The sequence below is a fragment of the Condylura cristata genome, unplaced genomic scaffold (assembly GCF_000260355.1).
Source record: "Condylura cristata isolate star-nosed mole 26May11 unplaced genomic scaffold, ConCri1.0 scaffold00009, whole genome shotgun sequence".
Classification (NCBI taxonomy): domain Eukaryota; kingdom Metazoa; phylum Chordata; class Mammalia; order Eulipotyphla; family Talpidae; genus Condylura; species Condylura cristata.
The window spans coordinates 11,287,322-11,312,711 of record NW_004567110.1 but is presented as its reverse complement, the minus strand read 5'-3'; the positions used below and the strand labels follow the sequence as shown (position 1 = coordinate 11,312,711).

At 46.6% G+C, this 25,390-nt stretch overlaps 1 protein-coding gene across 1 annotated transcript in view; it reads left to right on the top strand.

The window, feature by feature from the left end:
* Positions 1 to 25,390, top strand: part of FER1L6 (fer-1-like family member 6) — a 78,025-nt gene that overhangs the window by 15,356 nt on the left and 37,279 nt on the right. The window contains exons 8-20 of the mRNA XM_012722905.1: positions 407 to 563; positions 1,132 to 1,318; positions 2,212 to 2,404; positions 4,994 to 5,331; positions 5,700 to 5,808; positions 6,518 to 6,701; positions 8,372 to 8,492; positions 9,134 to 9,234; positions 12,805 to 12,895; positions 14,202 to 14,321; positions 15,739 to 15,891; positions 19,120 to 19,297; positions 22,201 to 22,325. Of these exons, the coding sequence (XP_012578359.1) occupies positions 407 to 563; positions 1,132 to 1,318; positions 2,212 to 2,404; positions 4,994 to 5,331; positions 5,700 to 5,808; positions 6,518 to 6,701; positions 8,372 to 8,492; positions 9,134 to 9,234; positions 12,805 to 12,895; positions 14,202 to 14,321; positions 15,739 to 15,891; positions 19,120 to 19,297; positions 22,201 to 22,325 (2,057 nt within the window). The remainder of the gene's footprint in view (positions 1 to 406; positions 564 to 1,131; positions 1,319 to 2,211; positions 2,405 to 4,993; positions 5,332 to 5,699; positions 5,809 to 6,517; positions 6,702 to 8,371; positions 8,493 to 9,133; positions 9,235 to 12,804; positions 12,896 to 14,201; positions 14,322 to 15,738; positions 15,892 to 19,119; positions 19,298 to 22,200; positions 22,326 to 25,390) is intronic.

Here is a 25,390-nt window from a genome sequence, read left to right as displayed (position 1 = left end):
CATTTTTCTTTTTTAAAGATAACCCAGAAGTTTAGATTATGTAAGTGATTTTGAAGTTTTGACTCTGTAGGCCAGGTGAAACGATCCATGGGCCACATTTCTGGCCTCTGAAGTCGTGTGACTTCTGTGCTCCATGCATGTCTGCATGTGGTCAAAGCTAGAATCCCACCAGGTGGTTTCCACAGGTTGAGGTTTCCACATGCCTGTGTCAGGTTGGGGGGAAAAATGCAGAAATGGGTAGAGAGCCAAGGAGGCGAGGGAGGGGGGTAGACTTGGGCATAACCTCGATGAGGTAGTCCCCCCCAGCCCCCACAGGAGAGGCATGTGGGAGCATGGGTGAGGAGCAGAGTGGGGAGCTGCTGGGGCCAGCTGTGCGGGACACCTGGCCATGGAGGTGTTTTTACAGGTCACCAGTTCTGTGACAAATGGGCCCTGCTCACAGACCCCGACGACATCAGGACTGGCACCAAGGGGTACCTGAAGTGTGACATCAGCGTGACTGGGAAAGGCGACATCTTAAAGGCCACTCAGAAAATCTCCGATGCTGAGGAGCAAATAGAAAAGTGAGACAGTCCACCAGAGCACCTGGGAGACAGTGTGTTCCGGTCTCAATGTTTCTTTCTCTTCCTTTTCTTGTGGGTGCCTGAGAACAGCTGCGTCCCTGGCTTGTCCGCCTGGGGTCCTCTCCATCAGAGGCACCAAGCTGTGTGTTGTCAAAGGCAGGGAGCAGCATCTCAGGTGAGGGCAGCCTGTCTGCCTGTGATAAGCATAATAGAGCAAACTGTTCTGGGCCTCCCTGGCTCATCTGAACTGAGCTGATTTTCTTTGGAGCACTTACAGTTTCAGCCTCTGGTTTGTGAAGTGGGAAGACATGAGTGTTCTCTTTTAAGGTAGGAAGCTGATGTGGTGTTTATTCTGTCATCTCAGGATCAGAATGAGTTGCACTCATTGTGTTCACACCCTTCGCTTTCATTTACACAAGGAAGAAAACCCATGTTAGCTCTGAGTCCTCATCTCTTCAGATTTTTCTCATACATCAGGATCCTTCTCTCTAACTGAACTTCTTCTCCCAGTTCTCTCTATTCTGTCAAGTGAGAGTTTTTATGTTTTTTATTTTTCTCCTCCTCAAAGGAACCTCTTGATCCCTCAAGGGTTTCCATCAGAGAGACCCTGGGCCAGATTCTACGTCAGACTCTACAAAGCGGAGGGGTTACCCAAAATGAACTCCAGCCTCATGGCCAACGTCACCAAAGCGTTTGTGGGAGACAGTAAGGACCTGGTAGACCCCTTCGTGAAGGTGTCCTTCGCAGGACAGATGGTGAGGGGCTGTAGTCACCAGTCCTGGCCGCTCTGGCCCAGAGCCCTGACTGTTACCATTTCAAATTAAACTCAATTAAAATCATAATGGGGAAGTATCTCGGAAGAGAAAGCTTGTCCCAAAGAGGCCTGGGGGCAGTGAGGTGGGTAAGATAGGGTGCCCCAGTGCTCATTGGTGGTCATGGAGGGGGGCTGTGGGTGGGTCAGGGTCTAGGACCCAGGAGAATAGGCTCCTCCTCAGTTCTGGCTACTTCTCTGAGCTGCCATCCTGCTCCCAGGCCCTGAGAATCACTACCAGAGCTCTCCCAGTCTGCTCCTCGCCTCCCCAGGAAGTCCATGAGGCACCTGGGGCACCGTGACACCTCTGTTCTCAGCACCTGAGCTGTGACAGGTATCACAGTCAGAGCTTAATTGAGGCTTCAGGCAACACACGTCTTGCCCGGCCCCTCGCATCACAGGGTGAATGCTGGAGTGTTTTGGCTTGGACCACCTTTTTTTCTAGGACATCACCTCTCTTTTATGGCAAGGACACAGGGAAAATGATGTGCACAAGATTCAACTTTTATAAAACCTGAACTAAGGGTTAAGCTTACCAGCTACCCTCCTAGGGACACATGGAACAGCTCTTCTTAATAACGGGGGACTGTTTTCAACCCATGCTCCTGGTAGTGTGGGAGTCCCAAGACTTTCCCCTGTCTCAGGTGCCTGGCAGGGTGTCTGCTATAGCAGGGGTTATCAGTAAGTGCTGCTGGGTGAAACTTACTTTTCTGAGTGTCAGGTGGAAACACATTCATCTTTCCTTGGCAGTTCCCTTTATGTTTCCAGTTGATTCAAAAGTTTTCTTTAGTTTATCATTTTCTTCAACAGCTCACACCTGCTTGGCTCTGTTTTTAGGGTCGAACCACAGTACAGAAGAACTGTGCTGATCCTGTGTGGCACGAACAGGTCATCTTCAAAGAGATGTTCCCTCCCTTGTGCCGGAGGGTGAAAATCCAGGTGTGGGATGAAGGTAGCGTGAACGATATAACCCTGGCAACCCACTTCATCGACCTGAAGAAAATCTCCAATGAACAGGATGGGGATAAAGGTAAAGCCTTGTGTGCCTGACCTGGGAAGAGGATCCCACAGTTCTACAGTCAGATTTAAAGGATTTGATTTTGTTTCTTTGCTTTGTTTTTATTTCACATTTGGGTGAAATGTCTGGAATTTGTCTTTCTCTCTCTTAGCATCACTCCCTCCAGATCCATCCATATCACAAATGGCAAGATTTGATCCTTTTTTATGACTGAGTAGTATTCCATTGTGTAAATCTAACATGTCTTCTTTATCTGTTTCCCTGTGGCTGGGAGCTTAGGTTGTTTGCATAGTCCTCATCTTTAAAAGAGTATGGAGCAAGAAACTTGCTAAGCAGAATCTGTGCTCCTGCCATTCAGGGCAGAGGACAGGGCCAGGTCTGGGTCCAAGAGACTAGGTCCTTGTCCTAGGCCTTCTGTGAACATGGTTGTGTGCTCTGGAGGTGGTCACTCCCTCTCAGGGTTTCATGTTCTTTAATTGAAATATGAAGAGATTAGATTAATCAGAGGTTGGTAAACTGAGGTCTGTGGCCATGTTTACCCTGCCACAGAGTTTTCTGTGGCCAACAAGTCAAGAGTGGTTTTTACAGGTTCAAATGGTCCAAAACATTTGTGTCCCCAAGTCACTGATGGGAGTAAGAGAGCATGATTGCTTCATGGAGGCATTTCTGAGCATGTACTCAGAGTGGGGAGCGGTGGGGAAGGGGGTGGCTGGAGAGTGCCAGCGAAGTTGCCCATCAGTCAAAAGAGCGTCCACTCAGTATAAAGTTTTTTACTTAAAAACCTAAATAATCAGGAGTGAATTCTTTGAATGTCCCAACAAACCTTTTTTCTTTAAATCCCAAGGGTGTCTTTCTCTGCACTACGAATTGTTGTTCATTGAGATGTGTGTGCATATAGACATATATACTGAAAGCTTGGCTTAAGAGATGAGACTTACACATTTCTGTGCCCCTCATAGAGTGGCACCCCAGAAAGGCCTCGGTGTTGGGTGGCCAGCTCTTCGTTTCATGACAAGGTTGGCCACAGGCTGCTTTATGCAGGAAGTACCCCCCTAACTGCAGGGTCTCCTGGCTGGATGTGAAGATGTTTTACCATCTTGAAGATATTCAGGGGTCTGTGGGACAGTGGCTAAAAAGCAGACCTCAAGGGCCATAAATATTTTATACTCATTTAAAGACAATATTTCTGCTTCTTAAAATTTACTCCAAAGAGAGATAGAAACTAGTTCACAGTGGCGAGGAAACATTTCAGTATAAAACTATAGCTAATTAAAACAAGATGGAAGCATCTACTTGTCAACAATGGGGGGGGGCGGGTAGATTGTTTTAAAAAAAAAAAAAAGTAGGGTACATATGTTTATTAAGAGAGGTGGCTAATATTCTTAGGCACTTCCCAAGGCCCACTGAAGCACTGAATGGGTATGAACTCTGATGGGTGAGAAAGGACCAGTACCCGCTCTCATTTCCTCCAGATGAGGAAACTGAGGCATGAGGAAGGTTAAAAAAAAAAAACTTGCCCAAGGTCATACACAAGGCCACATAGCTGGAAAGTGGAATTGCTGAGACTGAGATTTGAATGTAGGCAAACACCAGCCATGCGCCTGCCTGTCAAAATGGAAGGTTATGTTGTCCAAGAGATGCTGGGCATTTTTCTGTGTTAAAGAAAAATACCTATGCTGACAGTAAATTAAATCACCAGGTCTTCTCAGTTCTATGTTTAATTTGTATCTCAGAATGTTGGCTGTTGTCAATGCCCACTGCCTGCCTCACCCAAGTCCCAGAGCTCCAATTTTGGTGATGAAATAGGTCCCTCACCAGCTTGTCCAGTTACTCCTGCAGCCGTTCATGTACCAGCCAGTGTGCTCAAAAGACACACATCTCATGATGTCACATCTTTGCCTAAGTCCTGTAAAATATTCTCACAATTTCTAGGATAAAGACCAAAATCTTTATCAAAGCCCTCAACACCCTCACACCTCTCCAAACTCTCCTCACACAGTTGCTCTTGGGGTTCCAGACACACTGCCTTTCTCTTTTAGTTCCTGGTCTTTCCAAACTACTTTCCAACTGGAGTAGTTGTTCCCTCTGCTCAAAATTCACTCCTCTTACTTCTCCTATCTCCACAGAGAGGTGGCTCGTGTCCTGCCACCCTGGCCTATTATTTGCTCTCACAGCACAAGGTATATTATTGCCTTCAGAGTATTAATAATATAAGTATTCACTGTTTAATGTTTGTCTCAGCGGTACTCCCCCCTGGGCTCACTATTTAGTGCCCAGTATGGGCCAGGTGCACATTAGGAACCAATAAACATTTGATGAATGAAGGAGCAGGACAGGTGCACAGCAGTGATTGTGGTGTTATCGCAAGTGTGAGGAAGTGTAAGTATACGCATGTCAGAGAGAAATAGAGCAAAATGGCCACTGGCCTTCCTTTTGGTGATGGGATAGCTGGATAAATATTTTCTCTTACCTACCCTTGTAGTATACATTTCTAAATGAATGCACACAGCTTTCATGAGGCTAACATAAAATAACAATAACAATAACAACCTTAAAACTTGAAAATATTAGGCAGCTAACTCAAGGTTGGGATCTTTCTAGGCTTTCTACCTACCTTCGGCCCTGCCTGGATTAATCTCTATGGCTCACCCAGGAACCAAAGCCTAATGGAGGACTATCAGGAACTGAATGAAGGCTTCGGAGAAGGCGTTTCATTCCGGGGCAGGATCTTGGTGGAAATTGCTGTAGAAATCCTCTCTGGAGGGACACATGAGTCTAAATTTTCCAAGTCACTCAAGGATCTCAAGTTGACTTCCAAATCTTCCAAAGGTTCCAGTAAAGACAAGGCTGAAAAAACTGATGGTGGAAAATCCCAGCACTCTTCAGACAAAAACAACTCAACGGAGGTTGAGGTGGAAACTTTCGACCCACCCCCAGTGGTAGGTCTGAGTGTTCCTCCCCTGCCCCACACCTGTAAGGTGCGCCCAGAGAGAGACACCTGCCTCAGACCTCTGAAAGTGTTTTCTGCCTGGGTTTCACTTTACTGCAAAATGTGTGTGAGCTGACCCACGCCCGATGGCCTGGCTGCTTCCCTGCCTCTCCCCTGGCACATCACAGTGCCTAGCAGGAAAAATTCCTTCAGACCTGCCCCCAAATGTGATTCCCATGGAAACCAAAGAGGATAATGCAACTCAAAGAGCTGGCAGAGTACAGGTGCCTGCAAGACCCTGGGCCAAGTAGCATCACCAACTGCGTCCCTGGGGAGAAAAGGAGCCAGGCCTGTCTGATCCTCTTTATCTTTCTATAGGTTGTACCAGAAAAGTATGAGGAATTTTTACTCTTTGGAGCATTTTTTGAAGCTAGCATGATCGACCGGAGGATTGGGGACAAGCCCATTAGCTTCGAAGTTTCCATTGGTAAGTGCAGACCAGCCTGGACCCTGCTGGGTTGGCGTGGCCACCATGCTCATTTCTTGATGGAAAGAACTAGTACCTACCTACATGCAAAGGCTGCCACGCGGTGGAGATTCAGCCAAAAAGGAATGAGTCATTCCTTGCCTACTCAAGTGTCAACAGGCAAGAGATTGATTTATGTTCATACTTCAAAAAGAGCATGAAGAGTAGAGTATAGATTCAAACAGCCTCAGGTGACTGATCCTGGTTCCATTATCTGGGCTTCTGTCATTCTCTGGGTCTCAGTTTCTTCATTTATAAAATGGAAATAGTGATGACTCTTGCTTGAGCTAATGCAAGGTTTAATAAGTAAAAGGCACATCAAATACTGCCCTTTAGTTATTTCTGCTTCCAAAAATCTTGACAGGCCATTGTATAGCTGGCAAAACCAGCCCAAGATAGAACATCCCTTTAGAGAGGGTCTTGGTTTTCCTTTGGGAAGCTCTCCTTTGGAGCAGAAGGAAAAGGAGGTGCAATCCAGTTGGCTGGCAGCTGAAGTCGTTTTTACGGAACGACAGCTCCCTGTGACTCTGTCTTCTCTTTTGGGTCTGACCCTCACTCTTCCCACCTTCACGCTGAGGTCTTGGGAAGCCAGGGGCCTAGATTCCTTACACATGCAGCCTGGCTCTGCTTGTTCACACCTGGATCCTCGCCCCTTGTTGCTTTTCTGCAGGTAATTTTGGGAACTTGATTGATGGAGGGACCCATCATGCGGTTAGGAAGAAGTCAGTTGACTTAGTTGAAGAAGACACCCACCCACTGCTGCGTGAAAAAGAAGGGGACACAGCTCAGGACACCCCCATCCCCACGGTCTCCACCACTCATCCAGAGAAGCCACTTGTGACAGAAGGAAACAGGTAGGAGACAGTAGGGAACAGCGGGGTGTCTGAAGTGGGGGTCTGACCAACTTCTGGAGTGCTTTGATTATTTTCCCTACAACTGAAGACATTGTTTTTAAAATTCTCAGTTGTGGGAGCAAGGTGCAAGCAGGGACTGTGTGGCGAGTGCCCTCTGCTGACTCCCAAGCCAGGCGGCAGCTCTGTAGGGGACACAGCCAGTGGCTACATGCCAGGGCAGAGCAAAAATGGTAGGTGTTACTGCCTCTGGCGAGCCTCTAGCCTTTAACTTGGTGGGAATTTTTTGTGGGTTTTTTTTTTTTTTTTGCATAGAAGAATTGGGGCATAGGCCAGAGGTGCTGGGATGAGAGGATTCCCTGGAAACAGTGGGGAGCAGTCCCCAATACTGTGGGAAAATTGCACAGGGCTGGGAAACCAGTCAAGAAAAGAGCTTCAGCAGGGGACTTCAACTTCCTGCCATCTTACCTGCCTTTACATCCACCCCACCCCCACTCTCTGGAATTCCTTAGTTTCCTTGGGAACACAAATCAACAAATTATCATGGTCCTTTCTGCACTCAATCTCCCCCTTTCAGGTCAGCAATGACCTTCAAACACATCTGCTGCCTCCATGTCTCCCCTTCTAGTAATCTTGCCATTTCTCTTGTTCCTTTTTAGACTAAAGAGTCATCTGAGTTATTAGCGCCAATGTTTGGCAACAAACATTCGGAAGGGTAGATAAATGGATAGATGAAAGGACGATGGATGGATGGATGGATGGATGGGTGAATGGATGAATGGGTGGATGGATGGGTGGATGGATGAATGGGTGGATGGACGGACGGACGGCTGGGTAACAGATAGCTGGGTGATAGATTGATAGAGCATAGATAGATGGATGGATGGAGAATGGATGAATGATAAGCCATTACATATTGTAGCATGAGGCACATACCGTCATCTTCACTAATAATATTATTACCTTATGACATTTTTCTAGCAATTTCAGTTTGCAAAATGCATTCACATCTGTTATCTCAATTGATTCTTAGTCAGTGCCTACAAGAAAAACATCAAAGTAAAGCCATTAAGTTTCCTCCCTTCTCTCTCAATTGGAAAGAGGATTTCTTCCTTGATGAAGTCTTACTTGATAAATCCCGCCCTCTGGTGATCATTCTAAACTTTGGGATGGTAGAGCCAATGGTGGTGGCTATTAATACCTTTCCTATGTAGCCACATAACTACTCACTGCTTATTTTCTTTTTCTTTAAAGATGTATTTATTTATGCATACAAAAACTGGAGTACAGGCAAGAGGTGTGGGGGGTGAAAGCATTCACAGAGACAAAGTGGGGAGCAGAACAGGCAGGTGTACTGAAACACACTGCTGAGGGGAGCAGTGGGCGAGACAGGAGAGGTCTGTTGTGCCATGTGGGTCAGCTCCCTGGCAGTGGGTAAAACTAGTGCCGCAGTGGCTGTGTACAGCCTCATTGTACTGTGCTTTAGCCAGCTGCACCACCAGAGAGGCCCTCATTGCTTATTTTCATGAATCATCAATTAGAAGACTTAATTCTTTGAGTGTCTTGTCATCTTTCCCTGATCCCATCCAGAACTTGCAAAATAGAATATGTGTCTAGAAGTGGCTGAGAGACAGTGATCGCCAGCTAACTTCCCACCTGACATGTCTCCACAGAAATTACAACTATTTGCCATTTGAGGCCAAGAAGCCCTGTGTGTACTTCATCAGTTCGTGGGGAGACCAGACATTTAGGCTGCACTGGTCCAACATGCTAGAGAAGATGGCAGACTTCCTGGTAGGTGGTTCTGACAGGTGATAGGTTTGTACTGGAGGTATATAGTAGAGCATGTAGGTTTTACAAATTCTAGCAAAACCATAGCGACATGTAGATTGCAGCTGGGGGCCACTATCTTCCAAGCCACCGATGGGATACTAGCCTCTAAAGTGTAATTACTAAGCATATAAACATAGCCATTGCCACACACAGCCAATTCCTCCTCCCCCTCAGCCCCTGATCTCGGTGAAAAACTCATATTAGCAGAAGAATTGATAGTGTTCTATTTCAGAGGTTATTCAATATGATTTTATTTCTATATAACAAACAAACTCATATATTGCTCTCAAAATTTTTGGTGATTATGTCTTAAGTTATTCTGTATTTCCCATGACATTAGATTTCCCAAGAGAATAGATGAGTGGTAAACAGGGAACATATCTGGGACAGAAGCAACAGATTGAGCAACACAGGAGAATCTGGACCATTCCCGATTAAGAAAAGGAGACCCAATGTTACAGCAAAGTAGCATTGCCTGATCCAGGCATAAGAAAATGGGAAAAATCTTTATTTCCAAAATCGAACATCAAATATTATTTATGGCATGTTCCAACCAGCATCTACTGCTGTGTCTCATTCCTACCTCTCTGGTTGGTTTTCAGGAAGAAAGTATAGAAGAAATAAAAGAATTGATCAAGATTTCAGAGGAAGCACCAGAAGAGAAAATGAAGTCGGTGCTCAATGATTTCATCAGTCAGAGCAGGTACTGGGAGAGACAGCGGCGATTTAATTACCTGGAGAAAACAGTGGACTTTACATGCACTGGGTAGTTTTAGATCCAACTTTATTTTGCTCAGTCATCTAGCTGGCTGTCAGTGGTTCACTCCTGCTTTCTGAGGCTTAACAAAAATGAAACACAAAACAAAGGATTAAAAGAAAATAGACTTAATGCGGAGACTTCTAATGAAATTAAAAAACGAGAGCATATTTCTCTGCGCTTGGGAGACACTGGAAAACTGGGTGACAAATAGGTGAAACATTTAATCAAACGTCTCGTATAACACAGTAATAAGCTCCAATTACAGGTAGGATCACTTCAAGATTTTTCAGTCAAGGACAAACTGCTCATCCGCCAATAGCTGCCCTGGGCCACACGCACCTTAGTTGTGTTGTGGGCTGTGTGAGCCAGGTTTGTGCAGCTACAGTCTGGGACATGCACACAGCAATGCAATCACCCAGTCATCTTCCCCACACATCTCCCCATCATTAATTGATGTGATGCTTCTTCTAGACAGTGAACAGTACAGAAGATTAAAAGCAGGGTGCCTTAGCTACCTGCTGCTGAGTGAGAAATACCCCTCAGATCTAGTGTCTCTGCAGAGTCCTGGCTGTCCCCAGTCTCTGAGCCAGCAGCATGAGTGAAGCTCACAGGGCCCTTGCTCAGAGCAGAGACCATGGTCCACATGCCACAAGGCATAGGCAGGCTGGCAGCGATACCCCCCAGGGGAACCCGCTGCTAAGACCACCCCGTGGTTAACAGCAGGAACCAGCCCTTCCAGAATGCTGGAGTGGGAACCTCGGGGCTGTGCTGCCTGGGTTTGGGCTCTGCCTCAGTTCTGAGCAGAGTGATGCTCAGCACAGCAGCTGACTTTGTTAGAGGGAGGAAGGGAGGGAAGGAAGAAGAGAGCCAGAGACAGTGAGAGACACACACAGAGACAGAGACAGAAAGAGAGTGACAGAGACTCACACACACACAACCTGCCAGCAAGGTGGAAGGCCAGGTCTGTAGCCTACTCTTGAAGGGGCTTCTCAGGGCTCCCGGCACATTGGAAGCAAGTGACCAGGTCCAGCGCACGGCGGGGAGGGAATTCCATCATGACAGGGTGTGGGGAGGGGTGGGGTGGTCTCAGAGGCTGACTCTCACATCGGAAACAACTGGGACTCACTCTAGAAATAAGTTAGCTCAACACTAGTAAAAGTGAGAATTTGTCATTTAAAGTTATGGGAAAAGGAGTGAAGATGCATTTGATGTGACGTAAACGCTGGTAGGTAACAGGGAACTAAATTCTGGCATTCTGCTTTATAGCCCTGTCTTTCCTACAATTTCAATTACCTGAGCACTTTTGCTCTTAAAAGAGGAAAACAAATTGGTCCCTCCCCCCATCTTTCTCTTCTGTCTTTGTTTGTTTTTGTTGTTATAGAAACAACATAGATCAGGGCTACTGTGAGCTAAGGGCCACCTGGAAAGTCCCTTTAAACATCTTTAAAAAGCTTCACTTTTATAATTTAGAATCTACTTGTGGGCAAATTAATAGCTTTTCTTCCTTAGGGTTTTAGGCCTGGCAATCATTCCCCTTTCTTCTCAAGTCTGTGACCAACCTAAAAGAAATTGGGGCCTCTCTGGTGTCCTAGTGGTTAATTCAGCACTGTGAAGGCCTGAATTCGATCCCAGCCCAGGGAGTGACCCACAAGGCACAGCAGACCTCTCCTAGCTCACCAGCTGCTCCCCTCAGCAGTCAATCCACCTGTTCTGCTCCCCACTCTGTTTCTGTGGATCCCTTCACCACCACCTCCCCCCCTGCAACACACACACACACGTCTGGCTTATACCCTAGTTCTTCTACACAAAAATAAATGAATTTGTGAAAAAAAAAATTCCCAAAGGTGAGAAGTCAAATTTTAGTTGTATATTTTGCTTTGAGAAAGCACCGTAGACCTGAGGTCAAATGGACTTTGTGGTCCTTCCACCTGTTCATGAAGGGACAGGTCTGCTGAGGCTCTGCCCCCTCCCAAAGGGACATGCCCTCTGTTACGGGGAGGTGGGAGGTGCCCACAGGCCCCGCAGGCTGAGTCTGAAAGAGGAAGGAAAAAATGAAAATGTGTTTGGGGTCGTTTATCCCAACCTTGATGAGGAGATAATGTATTTCCTCCTCCCTGCCAAGCTCCCATGAGGAAGTGAGTCAGTGGTGAACTCACCTCCCTAGGTCGGTCATCTGGGGAGTGGACAGGGAGACAAGTGATGATAAGACTCCCTGCTCACAATGTAATCCCAGTAATCTTTATGGAAATGAAGAGAATGTCACTTCCCTGGCGTGCCAAAGAGCACTTCTGAGGCTGCCTCCAGCCACCACTAGACAGAGTGCTGGGCTCCCCAAACATCTCCCCAGGAGATGGGGCTTCTTAGACGGCCCCTATTGTTTCATGAGCAATTGTTTTCATCACTGATGTACTACATGCTCCTTTTATAAACAACAATAAATAAATGCGGGAGGGTGTAGAACAAATGTGTTTGCTATTCTCTCTCTGCACCCCTGCTCAGGGGGAAGAGTTTTTCCTGTCCTCCCTGATTTATTTTCCGTATGTTTGCAAACACACATGTTCATGGAAATAGTATATTTCTTCACAATTATCAGTTTGTCCAACAGGTTGCTTTTTCATCACCCTTCTCTTGGTGGTACGTGGTAGTCACCCTCCACTCAAGCCCGAGGTCTGTGCCACGTCAGCCAGTCCCTCCTACTTAAACTCTTCCTAACTATTTTGCTGCTATAAACAATGCTACAGTAAACCTTACTGTGTAAACATGCAAGCATGCCTGCAAGCTTTTTGTTTTTTTTTAATGAATTGTAAGTTTTGCATCAAATTATTTAAGCACTGATGTTTTGATAGTCCCTTAAGCATTATAACCATTTATACTCTACTACAGTAATGAAGGATAGTAACTGTTTCACCGTAACTTCATCAACCTCGAACAGTTTTCACGTTTTAATAGGTGAAAATGGTATCAATTTTAATTTGCATTTAAATTATTAATGAGGGAATGTATTATTTCACCACATTTCAAAACCCTCTCTACTTTTTTGATTGCATTCATAACCTTCACCACTGTCCCATGGCACAATTTCACCTCATCCCACTAAATGCTTCTACATCGTCCTTAAAATGTAAAGACACAACCTAGTGTTGGGCCTAAAATATTTGCTTCACACACAACCTTTCAGGAAACTTCTGGGGTGTGTGAATTTGAAGATGAAGGAATCTGCATTATCTTCTGGGTGTTGTTGTGAACTTGAAGATCTCAGGAGATGGGCGAGAGCAAGCTGAGGGGGAAAGCAGTGATCCTGAAATTAACGTGGGATCTCCGTGTCATTTCCAATTCTTATTTTATCTTTTGGAAAAGTTAGTGCATCGCTGCTTAATCCTAAATGAAATATCTTGGTTCTGTGGCTTCATCAACTTGCCCACTGTACCAAAGAAAGTATATTTGCAAATCTGGGCAATTACAGAAATGGGTTTTTACGAAGAAGGTTTTAACATCATTTTTCTTCCCTTATAGCACCTTTATTGCTGAAGCAGAAAAAAAGCCCAAGTTTTTAAACCAAACCACTCTAGATAAGAAACGACTTACGCTCTGTGGACAAGAGCTGGTATGTGAACGTCTATTTATACTCTGAACAGAATTGAAGCTTGTGCTTTAAAAATACACCCATGGACAAGGCATAGGTCACAGACCAGATGAGGATAAGTTTCCAAGTTTGTGCCTTTGTGTGATGTGAGTTAGTGTCCATTGAATATTTACAGGAATAAGCTTGGAGGCCTCCTCCCTCCATTCCCTTTCTCAGTGGGGTGTTGCCTTGTCATTCCTGGGCATTTGTGCTTTCTCAAAGACTGTTTTCACTTGACCTTCTGCCTCACAAGTGGAGAATTAAAACAAGTGACTTCTTCCACTCCTTGGTCTCCCCCCACCAAGAATAGTGCTAAGAGTGACGAGCATGCTTGTGAAGGGGTCACAGATAGTTGCTCTTTGTCCTGGGGTCCCTGAGCAGTGCTGGCCCTTTCAGGGGCTCAGGCCCTGCCAAATGAGGAGAAACAGAAGTGCCAGCCATGCCCAACCCTGCATCATCTCCCTTCAAAAGTTCATTTCCAACAACACCACCAAAGACATTTTGTACAGGTCATCATTCTGCAAAGAAAAATCTCTCAGTGTTTGACTTGCCAGGGACATTGTAAAGATGTTCGTGAATCTCTGGGAGACTAAATGATTTCTGTAAAGGTCTCAGCCAGGTAATGGTAGTCTGGAGATTAAAATCTAAGTCTCCTAACTCCTGGGTTGTCCTTTCCAGAACAGTGAATGTCTGTGACCTCTGACCCTTGGATATTCCAGCAACTCCTGTTGAGCCCCTAAGCAGGATTTCTCAGATGATGTCAATCTCTAGGAAGAGGTGTTAAGAGCAGTGATTGAGGATTCAGTGCTGGACTCAGCTGGAAGTTGAGCACCAACTCTCTTGTCAAGAGCTGCTCACTCTGTTTCCTCAGCTGTCACATGGTAGAATGTTTCCTCACAGTATGGTTATCATGAGTCATGGAGATCAACACTGCCATTAGAATATTGCCTGGTCCAGAACAAGAGTTCAATACATTGTAGCTGCAGGTATCAGAAATATTGGTGTTGCTAAGTATCAGATAGTCTAGGCTCAGGGCTTGTCTGAAGGACTTATGGGACCCTGACACACTTCTGACTTCGCTGGGCCTCTCATCTGTCAAATGAAAGTGAAATAATATTCACTGTCTACATATTATAAAATTTCTCGTATGGGCAGCATGCCCAGTGGCAGACCCTGGAACAACCCTCATGAGTGACTCAGTGTGGAACTGAAAAGCACCTTCAGGACTCTACAGGACATGCTGTCCAGATTTCTAGAAAGTTCTATATTGACTCTTGTCTCATTTTAGGAGGCATTGAGCAAGGAGGCCAAGGGAATTGTTCAGCAGCAGAAGAAAAAGTTGTCTCTTGATGAAATGATCCAAGAAGCACAAAAGTTTGTGGAAAAAATTCGCTTTCTTGTGGATGAGGTAATCAATTGTAAAGGCAAATCTTTCCCTCCTTGGGAAAGATTTGACGGAATGTCTTCCTACTGAGGCTCAAAAGTTTAATAAGGATGAGAACCCTGCTGAGCTAAATCTTATTAGTTTGGGGTAGCTTTTACATTAAGTCAAACAAGTATAGTTTCACTGATTTTTACACAAAATCTGAGTATTCAGCAGAAATAAAAAACATGTTCCTTAATGAATTCAAGCAGGGCTCCTTTGATTAGTTTTCCATTGTAAGACCATTTAAAGTCAGTACCAAGAAAGTCAAAATAGTATCTGATGTTAAAGTTAGTTCTAAACAGTGTCTTTCGCGACTTCTAGAATGATCTACAAAAGCCCTTATATTTGCTTCTTTCAGATAACTGAGTTTTGTAGGGGAAAGTTTCAGGGAAAAGTATAGACTTAGGGTTTCTATTCTCCAGTTGCAGTTCATGGGGTGAACCCATCCATCCCTGGAGACATAATAAGCAGGGAGACGACTGTCAGTAAACCCAGGAATTTTAACCAGCTCCCGGAAGCTTCAAGCCAGACACAAGGGCTTCAGATCTGTGACTGACCAACCCATAGCCAGGAAAGTCTCCACATTGATGTTTGTTTTGAAGTCAAGACTGTTGTTTGGGTCTTCCAGACACAAAAGCATGATGGGACTGAGAAAGCACCTGTTTCCAACCCAGGAACTCTAAAGCCTAATTGATGTCAATATACCTCTCTTGTGTTTCAGTAACTTTATTGGCTCAGAAATGTACATTTGAAACCCTGAAAATTTAATGGGCCTCTTGGCAGGAAATTATACAATTCCAGGCTTGATTAGCTCAACTTTAAAGTCTCATTTTCTGGGATATTTAGTCATGTTTCTCTTGAATAACCTCCTACAATGGTTCTAAACTACTTGACAATCATATTTTAGGTATAAAGTCCCTTGTAAAATTGTATCCTCTTCCTTAAAAGGTAATGGAAAGACATTTCATGGATTTTTGCTTTTGTTTTTGCATTTGAATGGTCTGGAAATGTTTACCTGGCCCTTAGGAGGTCTAGGGCTTGAAGCTAAATCGTTCTAAGATTGCAAGAGAAAATTCATGGGGAAATGTAGGAAGGTGTTTGCCTTACAGATGGAGAACAGTTGATAACTGAAGATGCCACATTTATGGGTCCAAAGTTCATGTTCTCTAAATCTAATAAGCAGTGTGGCATATAGGATTTATATGTGCCTGTAATTCTTTTCAAAGAGGCTATCGCATTTCAAAGAGGCTCCATTGAACTTATGTGATTGCCTGGTTAAGTACCTGGATGGTTTAAGTCACAGTATTTGTTATGCAAGAGAGAAACTGTTTGGGGATAGGAAGTCTCTGGAAATGCAGTTGTTAAACACAAACCTATAAATCTATCCATCTCCCTCCAGCCTCAGCATACCATCCCCGATGTCTTCATCTGGATGCTCAGCAACAATAAGAAGGTGGCATATGCCCGCATCCCCTCGAGGGACCTGTTCTACTCCCCTGTCAGGGAGCAGATGGGCAAACACTGTGGGAAGATCAAGACTCATTTCCTGAAGGTAAGTCTGAGAGCTCCTTGGCTTGGGGCAACTTCACTGCAGTCTTTACGTGATGTTCTCCTATGTCTGTCTCATGATGATCTTTTTCTAAGAAGCCTATTCCAGTCTGACCTCATGTGAACTGGATCCCCAGTGACCCTGTCTCTAAGTAGGATCATATTCTAAGGTACTAGGACATATGAGTATTGGCAGATGCAATCGAACCTATTGCAAAACCCAAGAGCTAATGTGTACAGACTGTATGATCTTGTATCTCCTTCATCCACCAAATGGAGATGGTGTTGAGGATTAAGTGGATAAATATCCATCCAGGATAATCACTCAATCAATGCTGGCACCCAAACAAATGGGCCTCTGACATCTAAAAGATGTTTCTGGAATAATGTGCTCCCATCATGCCCATGGAGGCCTGCATGGGTCTGTGTGTTATTTTCTGTTATGTGTGTAAAATGCATTTTAAATCAACTGCTATGAAATGTGTAGCTTAAAAGAGAAATTTTCCCCCAGGTAACTCACCATAAATATTAGGATTTTTCTTTTCTTCAGTTATCTCTATCTGATTCTGGGGTCAAAAAAATATTGCCTTAAACATAGTAAGTGATTTCAGAAAGCCCGGGGCCAAAATTCTAAGAAAATAGCATCAAGTTACTCCAGTTAGTGAGAAGCCCTGCCTCTTCTCTCCAGCGATTGCCACTGTCTATTTTAAAAAGATACCTCAGCTTGAAGCATAGGCCTGCAGCAGTGGCCTGGGTGATGCTGTGCCGGTGTTAACTGAACTTTTGGGTTCAACCGGGAACTCACACATCATTGTGGTTATAGCAATAGACATGGTGTTTTTGGTTTGGTTTTGTTGAGAAGCAAAGACTATCAGATCTGCTTGGGGCAGCATCCCTTAGTTGTCTTGCCACGCAAATACTTAAAAGTGTGGCCAGTAGAGCAGCAAGGTCAGCAGCGACTGGCAGGCACACAAAACCACTCACCCTATTAATTGGATGCAAGCAGTAGAACCTTCTGGGTGCAGGAAGGAACATTGGACCAGGGCCTGGGACAATGTAAGTGCTCGACCAGATGAAATATTATTATTAGAAAAATAAGTAAAGGATTATTACATTTTTTGAGTGCTTCCTGGTGCCAACCCCCCTTATAGGCATTGGAGACATCACTGTGAACCCACAGACAAAAACCCCTTCTTTGTTAACTGGTGACCTACTGTGTCTTCAAGTGGCAGGTGATTGCTTGTATTACAGCAAAATAGCCTTGGGATCACAATAAAATTTGTTTTGTTGAGCAAGTGTTTACTACAGATTAGCTATTACTCTGATAATAGAAGTGATGAATGAAGGATTATTTCTTTTATTATAACTTTAAAAACTGATAAGTTGCAAAATGGCTGCATTTACCAATAACAAAATGACCTTGATTTTTGCACACAGCATAAATAAGGTGTTCTCTTCCCCATAGACCAAGTTGCCCCACATAATGAGCGGATTCTTCTGTCTTCCTACTGCAGCTCTTGCTCACTCCTTTGCTGGCAGCTCTTAGCAAAGCCATTCCTGGCACAGAGTGGGCCCCTCCTTGCTCACTGGTGTCTCCACAGTAGTTCCTGGCCCTGCACCTTTTGGGGTTGCCTTCACAAATGGCCCAACCCCAGCTGACAAAAGCCTTGCTACACATTCCACCCTTTTAAAAAGGGTAGACACCTCTTGCTCTTCCTCTGTTCCCTTTGCATTTTCCTCCAGACATTTGCTTTGCATTTGAGTGAATGAATGCATGTGGCCTCTGTCCAGAGGTGGGCTCCTGGGCCCAAGGGTTGGGGGGGGGGGCCTTCTGCTCCACACCCTCAGCGAGGATTAGTGCTTTTGTAGTAACTGCTGAATGGAGTTGCTCAGGCTCCATTTAAGGAACCCACAGAGCAAGTCAGAAGGTGAACGGCCACGCCCAGTTGGGGATTCAGGACCTCTCCATGGGGCCTTGGAAGTTGCCAGAGCAAGTAATAGCCTCTTGTGCGACTTTTGATTCTCTATGGCAAAGAAGTGGTGCCGAAGAAAGGGAAACTCCTAGGCTAGGAGAGCCTAAGAAGCACTCAGAAGAGGCACTTAGGAGAGTCAACAATATCTGGAGAAGTAGCCACTCTCGGAAGGAGGGCCTTGCCTGCAGTGCCGAGCCCTCATCTGGGGCATTGGAGCTGCTTGAAAGGAGACAGGAGTCCCCTCATCCTGGAGCCACACTGCATTGAGTTGTGGCCTTCACACCCCGAGGAGGACACCCTGCTGCACCCACACACATACACCTATGCACGTGCACACATGCAGTCCACACGTGAACCCTCTTTTGAACCAACATCCACATAAATACAAATCCGAGCATGTACAAATAAAGCCAGCCAGCTAGGGAATCTGAGCAAGGAAAAGAAGCGAGGTCATTAGCCAGAAGAGAGGACATGGTAAACCCATCGTGCAAAGGCTACCCTGAAGCAGTTGAGTTCTGAATTAAGCAAGAGCTAGCACCTGAGTGGCCTCCAAGCACTTGGAAGTTCCAGGAAGGGAGGTCTTAGTCAGTGTGAGGAGAGACAGGAGTCCAAAGCACAGATTTGGAATCATCTCTCTTGGGTTCAAATCCTGACAGACACGTAAAAGCTCAGTGATCTCAGACTGGGGTAACCCATGCCTGAGTTTCTTCATCTAGAAAGTGGGGTGATAGCCATACCTACTTGTAAGCTTTTTAAAAAAAGATTTATTTATTTATGCATGCAGAACTGGGGTACAGGCCAGAGGTGCCAGGGCGGCGAGAGGCTTCACCAGAGACAGAGTGGGGAGCAGAACAGGCAGATCAACGCAGTACACTGCTGAGGGGAGCAGCGGGCAGGTCAGGAGAGGTCTGCTATGCCATGTGGTCACCTCCGGGGAGGGCCGGGTTCGAACTCATGCTGAAGTGGCTTTAGTGTCTTAGTGCTGTGCTTGAACCCGCTGCACCACTACGGAGGGCCCCTACTCATAAGCTTTAAAGGATGCAGAGCTCAGAGTGCTTAGTGCGTGAGCTTTTGGTGCATCTAAACTTGGATTTTGCTCCAGAATTGTGTGTCATGGCAATGAGGGTCCTTGACCTCATTCTGGCAGAAGTGTGTGTGCCTTCCCACCTCGGTGTGTCCCCAAGAAGGACCTCTGTTTTCAGAGTAAGGGCCATCTTCAGCTCCCACTAATGAGGTGGTCTTCTGTAACCTTCCCCCAGCTCCCTGGAAAGCGGGCGACTGGCTGGTCTGTGCAAGCAAAAGTGGACTTGTACCTGTGGCTGGGGTCCACCAGACATGCGAGTGCCATGCTGGACAACTTGCCGGTGGGTTATGAAGCACAAATGCCCTCCAAAGTGGCTGGTGCTATTCAGCCTCCAACCAACCTGCTCTACCCAGGTAGGATGCCCACTGGGCAAAAAGGGTCATTAGCACTGTCTCGGGTGGGCCTGAAAAAACAGAGACCAGTGCATGTGTGATTTACTCGTGCATTACTTTAGGATCGACTTATTTGCTCTGTTAATAGAATATCTAAATATTCTATCTAACGTGAAGTCATAAAGCACATCTGGGATCAAAAAGGCTCTTTTTTCTGTAGTGGGTAGAATGCAATTTCACTTTCTCTGCAGACAGACTACATGGGTTGAGTTTGCATAATAACTAAAATCATGTCTGTGAATGAACCATTAGTAAGTTCTTGTGCTGATATGACCCTTGGAATTAAAACAGATTTCATTTTCGTTTGGGACTGGGCTTTTGACCTATAAACACCAAACACATTTCCCAATAAGGACCCAATGGAAACTGGCATCGGTGTGATCTCCCAGGCTCTATCTTGGCTTTGACTTGGCCGATTGAGAAATTAAAACATACTGTATAAAAACCCCTCGTCCATGTTGACAGTTCCCATGAATACCATTATGGCCACATTCTCACCAAAGTTTGACTTTCATGATAAATCGTAATGCTTTTTCTGTGGTGTTTTGCTTTCTGTTTCCAAATAGTTTAATTTGCAGTCTCTTGTTGCTGAATTCAGATACAGCAGATTTGCAAATTTTCCTTCACTATAAATGGAGATTTGAACAGAGCTGGAAACTGCGCAACTGCCTGTGCCCACCTGCCCTCTGTTGCCCTGGCCTTGGCAGTCTGTGACATCTAGGTGCTCACGTGCTAGAAAAAGCGAGGCGCTGGGTGTATTCACACGGTGGTCCATCTCAGTGTGGCGAGTGCCCCTGCAGAAGAACAAGGAAAGCCCAGCCTTGCCTGGTGGAACCGCCTACAGGCTTTGCACCCTGTAGCTTACACCAGCTCTGACCTATTTCTCCCGTCAACCCTGGCAGTTTCTTCAGTCAACACAAGGGCAAAGGCTGTGTCAGGGATGTTTATAGGTTGCCAGGCATCACCTCTCTACAAATGAGGGAGCCAGCTCTCTTCAAACTGCTTTATTTCTAGTGTTTTCATCCTACCTGGGAATTTTCATCTTTGGGTAAAACACACCCCTATCAAGTTCTCTTCCTTTTTCTACAGTTACTAACTCTATAGACTTGGACTTATTTGTTATGTTACAGTCACTAACAATTCTGAGGGGTGGGGAGACTTTCCAAAGCCTTCTGCTCCTCTGTGGCATGCTGTGACCTAACAAACTTTCTCTGCACTGACACTGATGGCTCGGGCGGCTTTCCAGACCCACAGGGGAATTTTATTTCTTTGTGATTTCATGCTTCAGAAAATCTCTTCCCAGCCAGTAATTGTTTGCACCTACATCTGGGAAACATGGTGGGAAAACGAGTGGTGTAGAGACCAGTGAGAAACAACCCCAGCCCTCCAGTGGGGGTGGGGAAGAGAAGTTGGCTATGTCCCTAGTAGCCACGGCAGAAAGCAAGCCATTGCTGCCCACGTGTGGGAGCACAGAGGAAGCTGACGTTACAGCCTAAGGAACAAGAGTTGGCAGGTCTCAAGGGTGCAGAAAAGTATAAACCAAAACCAAGGAAATGACGCCCCTTGGAGTTGTGCTGTGCATTGTCTGTGGGCTGCGGTTGGGAGCGCTGCTAAAATTCTTGGGTCACTTCTAGGGCAGCTGATGGACAGGGAATGAGCCATTCCCAGGGGCTGAGAAGTGAGCCAAACTGTTGCAACCTGTGAAGGAGCCTGTGCTCTCTCCGGGAGGATTCCTGCACCCCCTGTTTACGATTGCCAATGCAGGGCGCTGTAGTCAGCAGGGTGAGGCATGTCCCGTTTGTAGATGTACATAGCTGAAAATAGGGGAGAACTTGTCTTGAAGCCCAAAGAATTGTTTCTCCGTTTCCCTGACGGGGTCAGTGCTTGGACTTAATTGGGAATGTGGACCTAACTGGGAATGCGCAGCGTTCCTAATTGGTCCTCCACAGGCTGAGTAGGGATTGCTTGCTCGCTGCACCCCAGGCTCCAGCTGGCCCCCAGGTAGGCCCGCAGTAGCATGGTGGGTGGGTGGGGGAGGGGCAGGAACCTGGGCAGGCTTGTGACACGGTATCCATCAGGAGCTGTCACTGGCTCCCTCTGCCTGCCCATCCCTACGGGCACTGCTCTCGGGCCCTGCCCCTCTGCAGCACCGTCTCTCCCATGCCCCTCCCAGTCTGGCATGGAAACTGACTCTGAAGGGGAGCCCTGGCCAGGCCCACCCTAAGCCCACTCTCTGCTCCCACCCCGCCTGCTGTCGCTCTTGCAGGAGGACACTTACCCCTGGCCCTTGTCACCGTGACCGAGGTGCCATCTCCCTGCAGCTCCTACGGACAGGAGCCTTACCCGCTTCAGGATCCCTGCACACCAGAACTGTACCTGTCCTGCAGAAGATGCTCAAAATGGCTTTGACGGACAGAACGGAGGATTAGGGGAGCGGGGGGGGGGTGTCGAGATTTGATTGAGCTTAGTAAAGTAAGAATTCTGTGCACAGCTTCTTTCTTGTCCTGTCTGTTCTATGGCTCTGCATTTCTGCCTCTTTCTCTCTCTCTTAAACACGTGAGCCAGTGAGCTTAGAACGAAAGAGGGAGTCAAATATGGCATGTAAGAAAGAGAAGGTGATTTTAGAATCGATTGAAATAAAATCCAGTCTCTGATACTTGTCAGCTCTGCAAGTCTGCAGAAGTATTTCAGCCTCCTGTGCGCCGTCTCCCTCATCGATAAAACAGTGACAATTATGTGTCTCTCACAAGGTTGCTGTGAGGATGAGCCTGCAGTGGGGTAGAAGCAGCGTCAGGGGTGCTCCTAAGGAGCTGCTCAGTCCTCCCCTTTCGTTCTCAGTCCTCCCCTTTCGTTCTCATCCGCAGACCGGCATGTCTTTCAGCTGAGAGCGCACATGTACCAGGCCCGGGGCCTCATCGCAGCTGACAGCAGTGGACTTTCAGATCCCTTTGCCAAGGTCACCTTCCTGTCCCACGGCCAGACCACAAAGGTGAGCGAGGAAGCGGCCTGCCCTCTTTCCACAGCCCCTCCGCTGACGTGTAGCAGGGCCCAGGGAGAAGAAACACATCGCAAGTGCTTTGTCTGGGTGTCCCATACTCAGCACCACAGGCGCTCAGGACGGACACGGGGAGGCCTTTGCTCAGGTGGGACCTGTCTCCTGAGGCAAAGTGAAAGGTACCATAGGTGAAGGAAAGATGGTAGGAAAGGGGGAGCAGGGACTCTGGAAGCTGGCGAGCCTAGAGCACTGCTGAGTGGACACCATGTCAAGTTCAAGTTCAGTGGCCAGAGGAGACAGTAGCATCCAGACAACCTGCATGGGGCTTATGATCCAGTTTTGTCTGAGGGATGTTGTGGGGTGGGAAACCTTCCAGCTTTGTGGCCAGGAAGCCCTACTCTACACTGCCATCCCTGCTTACCAGCTGGGGGACTTTGCACACTTTCAGCACCTCTGCAGCTCAGCGCCTCCTTCTAGAAAGTAGTTTCCTAGTGAACAGTGTGTGGCTTCTAGGAGCCAGGTCTGTCTCTCCTTCCTCTGGGCTGTCCCCCTTTCCTGTGAAGTGTTCCCCTTTCCCACACATCTGGGGCTGCTTCCCCACTGGCTCCCCAGGGATTTACTGTTGGCAAAAGATTTGCCCATCCCTGGAGTTCAGACAAACAGAGCGCACAGCCAGCTCATCACTGGCTGCACGTGTTGCCTAAATCTCGGAGTCACCCTGAATAGGGCTGCTGGGAAGAGGATGAAGTGCCTGATTGGTGCCCTGCACATTGGTGGGGTTAGAGGGTTCTCTCCAGCGTGAGCCCCGTACCTGGGAGACTGTGTTTTGATCTCTGACATGCACTGAGATCCCCGTGGGAACCTGCCTCGTGCCCATTTCACCAACATCGGTCCAGTGTCTGGAGGCCAGTCCCTTGCTGGGCTCAGGGTCCGCCAGCCAGGCTCCTGCTTCATGTGTGATCCAGGCATGGAGCCGGGCAGGTCTCTGGACAGACTGAAGGACGCTGCCTGGGTTCAGCTCTGCTTGCTGCCTCACCTTAAACAAAGCCTTGTTCGTCCTCAGTTTCCTCATCTGTAACATAATAGTGGCGCTGCTGTAAAGTCCCCCAGAGGCAAGGTAGCCCAGCTGCCCAGCCATGATGTGACCACTCATTATTCACCGGGGTCCCTCCAGGAGCCAGGGCGCCCACCCCATGCCGGCTGCTGTGGGATTCCCGCTCCCGCCCGAGACACCCACCCCAGGGTGGGCTGGGGTTTGCATCACTCACCGACGATCCTTCTGTTTCCATCTCCATACGCACCTTCATCTGATTGCTGCCCACGTCTCAAAGCAACAGGTGGTATTTATTTAGCGGACAGTGACTCGAAAAGGAAAACTGTTTTGTTGAACCAAAGATTCCAAACAGTCAAATCGATGCTAAGACTTAATGATACTGTATCTCTTGTTAGACAGAAGTAGCATAGCGCCAGGACTGGCGCATGGTAGGTCTTCAGAAAATGTGCATTCCTTTAGAAAAGAGTGAGCAGGGTGGCGAGGGGTGGGTGGCCCTACTGAGTGTCAGGCACTTTTATTCTTCCTCACAGACAGCGGTCATAACAAGTCTACAAGGTAAGTGCGAACCCTGGTGAAATGAAGGAAATGATCATGCAGCAGTTAGGTGGCTGCAGGGGTCTCAGGTGCTAAAGCCGTGCTCTGTTCATGCTGTCTCATTCCTGTAGAGTGCGAGCTAAGCTTTCCCATGACCTCCCAAATAGGGCCCTCCCTGTGGCTCCAGGGGTTAAGTCTCAGCATTATGAAGCTCTCTGCAGCCACTGCAGTATGAGTTTGATCCCAACCAAAGAGGTGACCCACATGGCATAGCAGACCTCTCCTGTCTCTCCTAACTGCTCCCCTCAGCGGTGTATTTCAGTAGATCCATCTGTTCTGCTCCCCACTCTGTCTCTAGTAAATCCTCTCACCCCCTATACCCAGTTCTTGTATGCATGAATAACCCCAAATAATAGCATCTAGCTCAGAGTGCATGACATCTAAGGATGCTCTAGGGAAATGAGACACGGGCACCCTGGCAGAAGGGGGACGATATATTTTCCATCTGGAGGAGTCTCTTGAAGGTGACCGCTGGTGCTCTCACATGGGAGCCATCCCGAGAATAGGCCAGTACCCACTCATTTGTCCACACAAGTGGCTCTTGAGCAGCTGCCAGGCACAGGAGACAGTGTCAATGCCTTGTACTGTCCGCAGCATATTATGGGTGCTGCATAAAATATATTGAATGAATGAATGAATGATGAGTGCAGGCTGGCTTCTAGCATCGGATTCAGTGGCATTTATAATTCAAGGAAACCATGAAAATACTTCTTCAGGACAGATGCTATGTGGGTCATGAATTGTTTTGGTATCACTGCCCGGTGCATGCTGTGAAAGAGATTGCATTTCTATTTTTAAATGAAAGAAAAAGTCACTGACCCAGGGTAATGCATTGCAACTCCCTATGTTCTATTCTTAGGGTGATTGCAGCCATTCTTTTCCATTTCAAAAAGTTAAAAATTTCTCTGAGATGTTATTTTTAAAACATCTGTGTCAGAAGCCAAAATACTATAAAGTCAAAAAGCAAGAAAGGACGTTGTAGAATGCATGATCTATTTTTTTATCTTAAAATCTACATTTTAATTTTTTAAAGATTTGTTTATTTATAAATACAAGAACTGGGGTACAAACAAGAGGTGCGGGGTGGGGTGAGAGGCTTCATCAGAGAGAGTGGGGAACAGAACAGGCAGATTGACTGAAAAATCCACTCCTGAGGGGAGCAGTGGACGAGACAGGACAGGTCTGCTGCACCATGTGGGTCAGTTCCCTGGCTTGGGGATCAAACTCATGCAGCAGATAGTGTCACAGTACTGAGACTTAACCCCTTGCTCCACCAGGGAGAGGTGTTTCTTTCTTAAAGAAATAAATGCATGTCTATAAACTTGCTCTGTTTTCTAACTGCATCACATTTGTTTTAACAGTTTTAAATAAGTTCCTCTTTTGTGATGTAGTTAAGGGGCCTTAAAAAGAA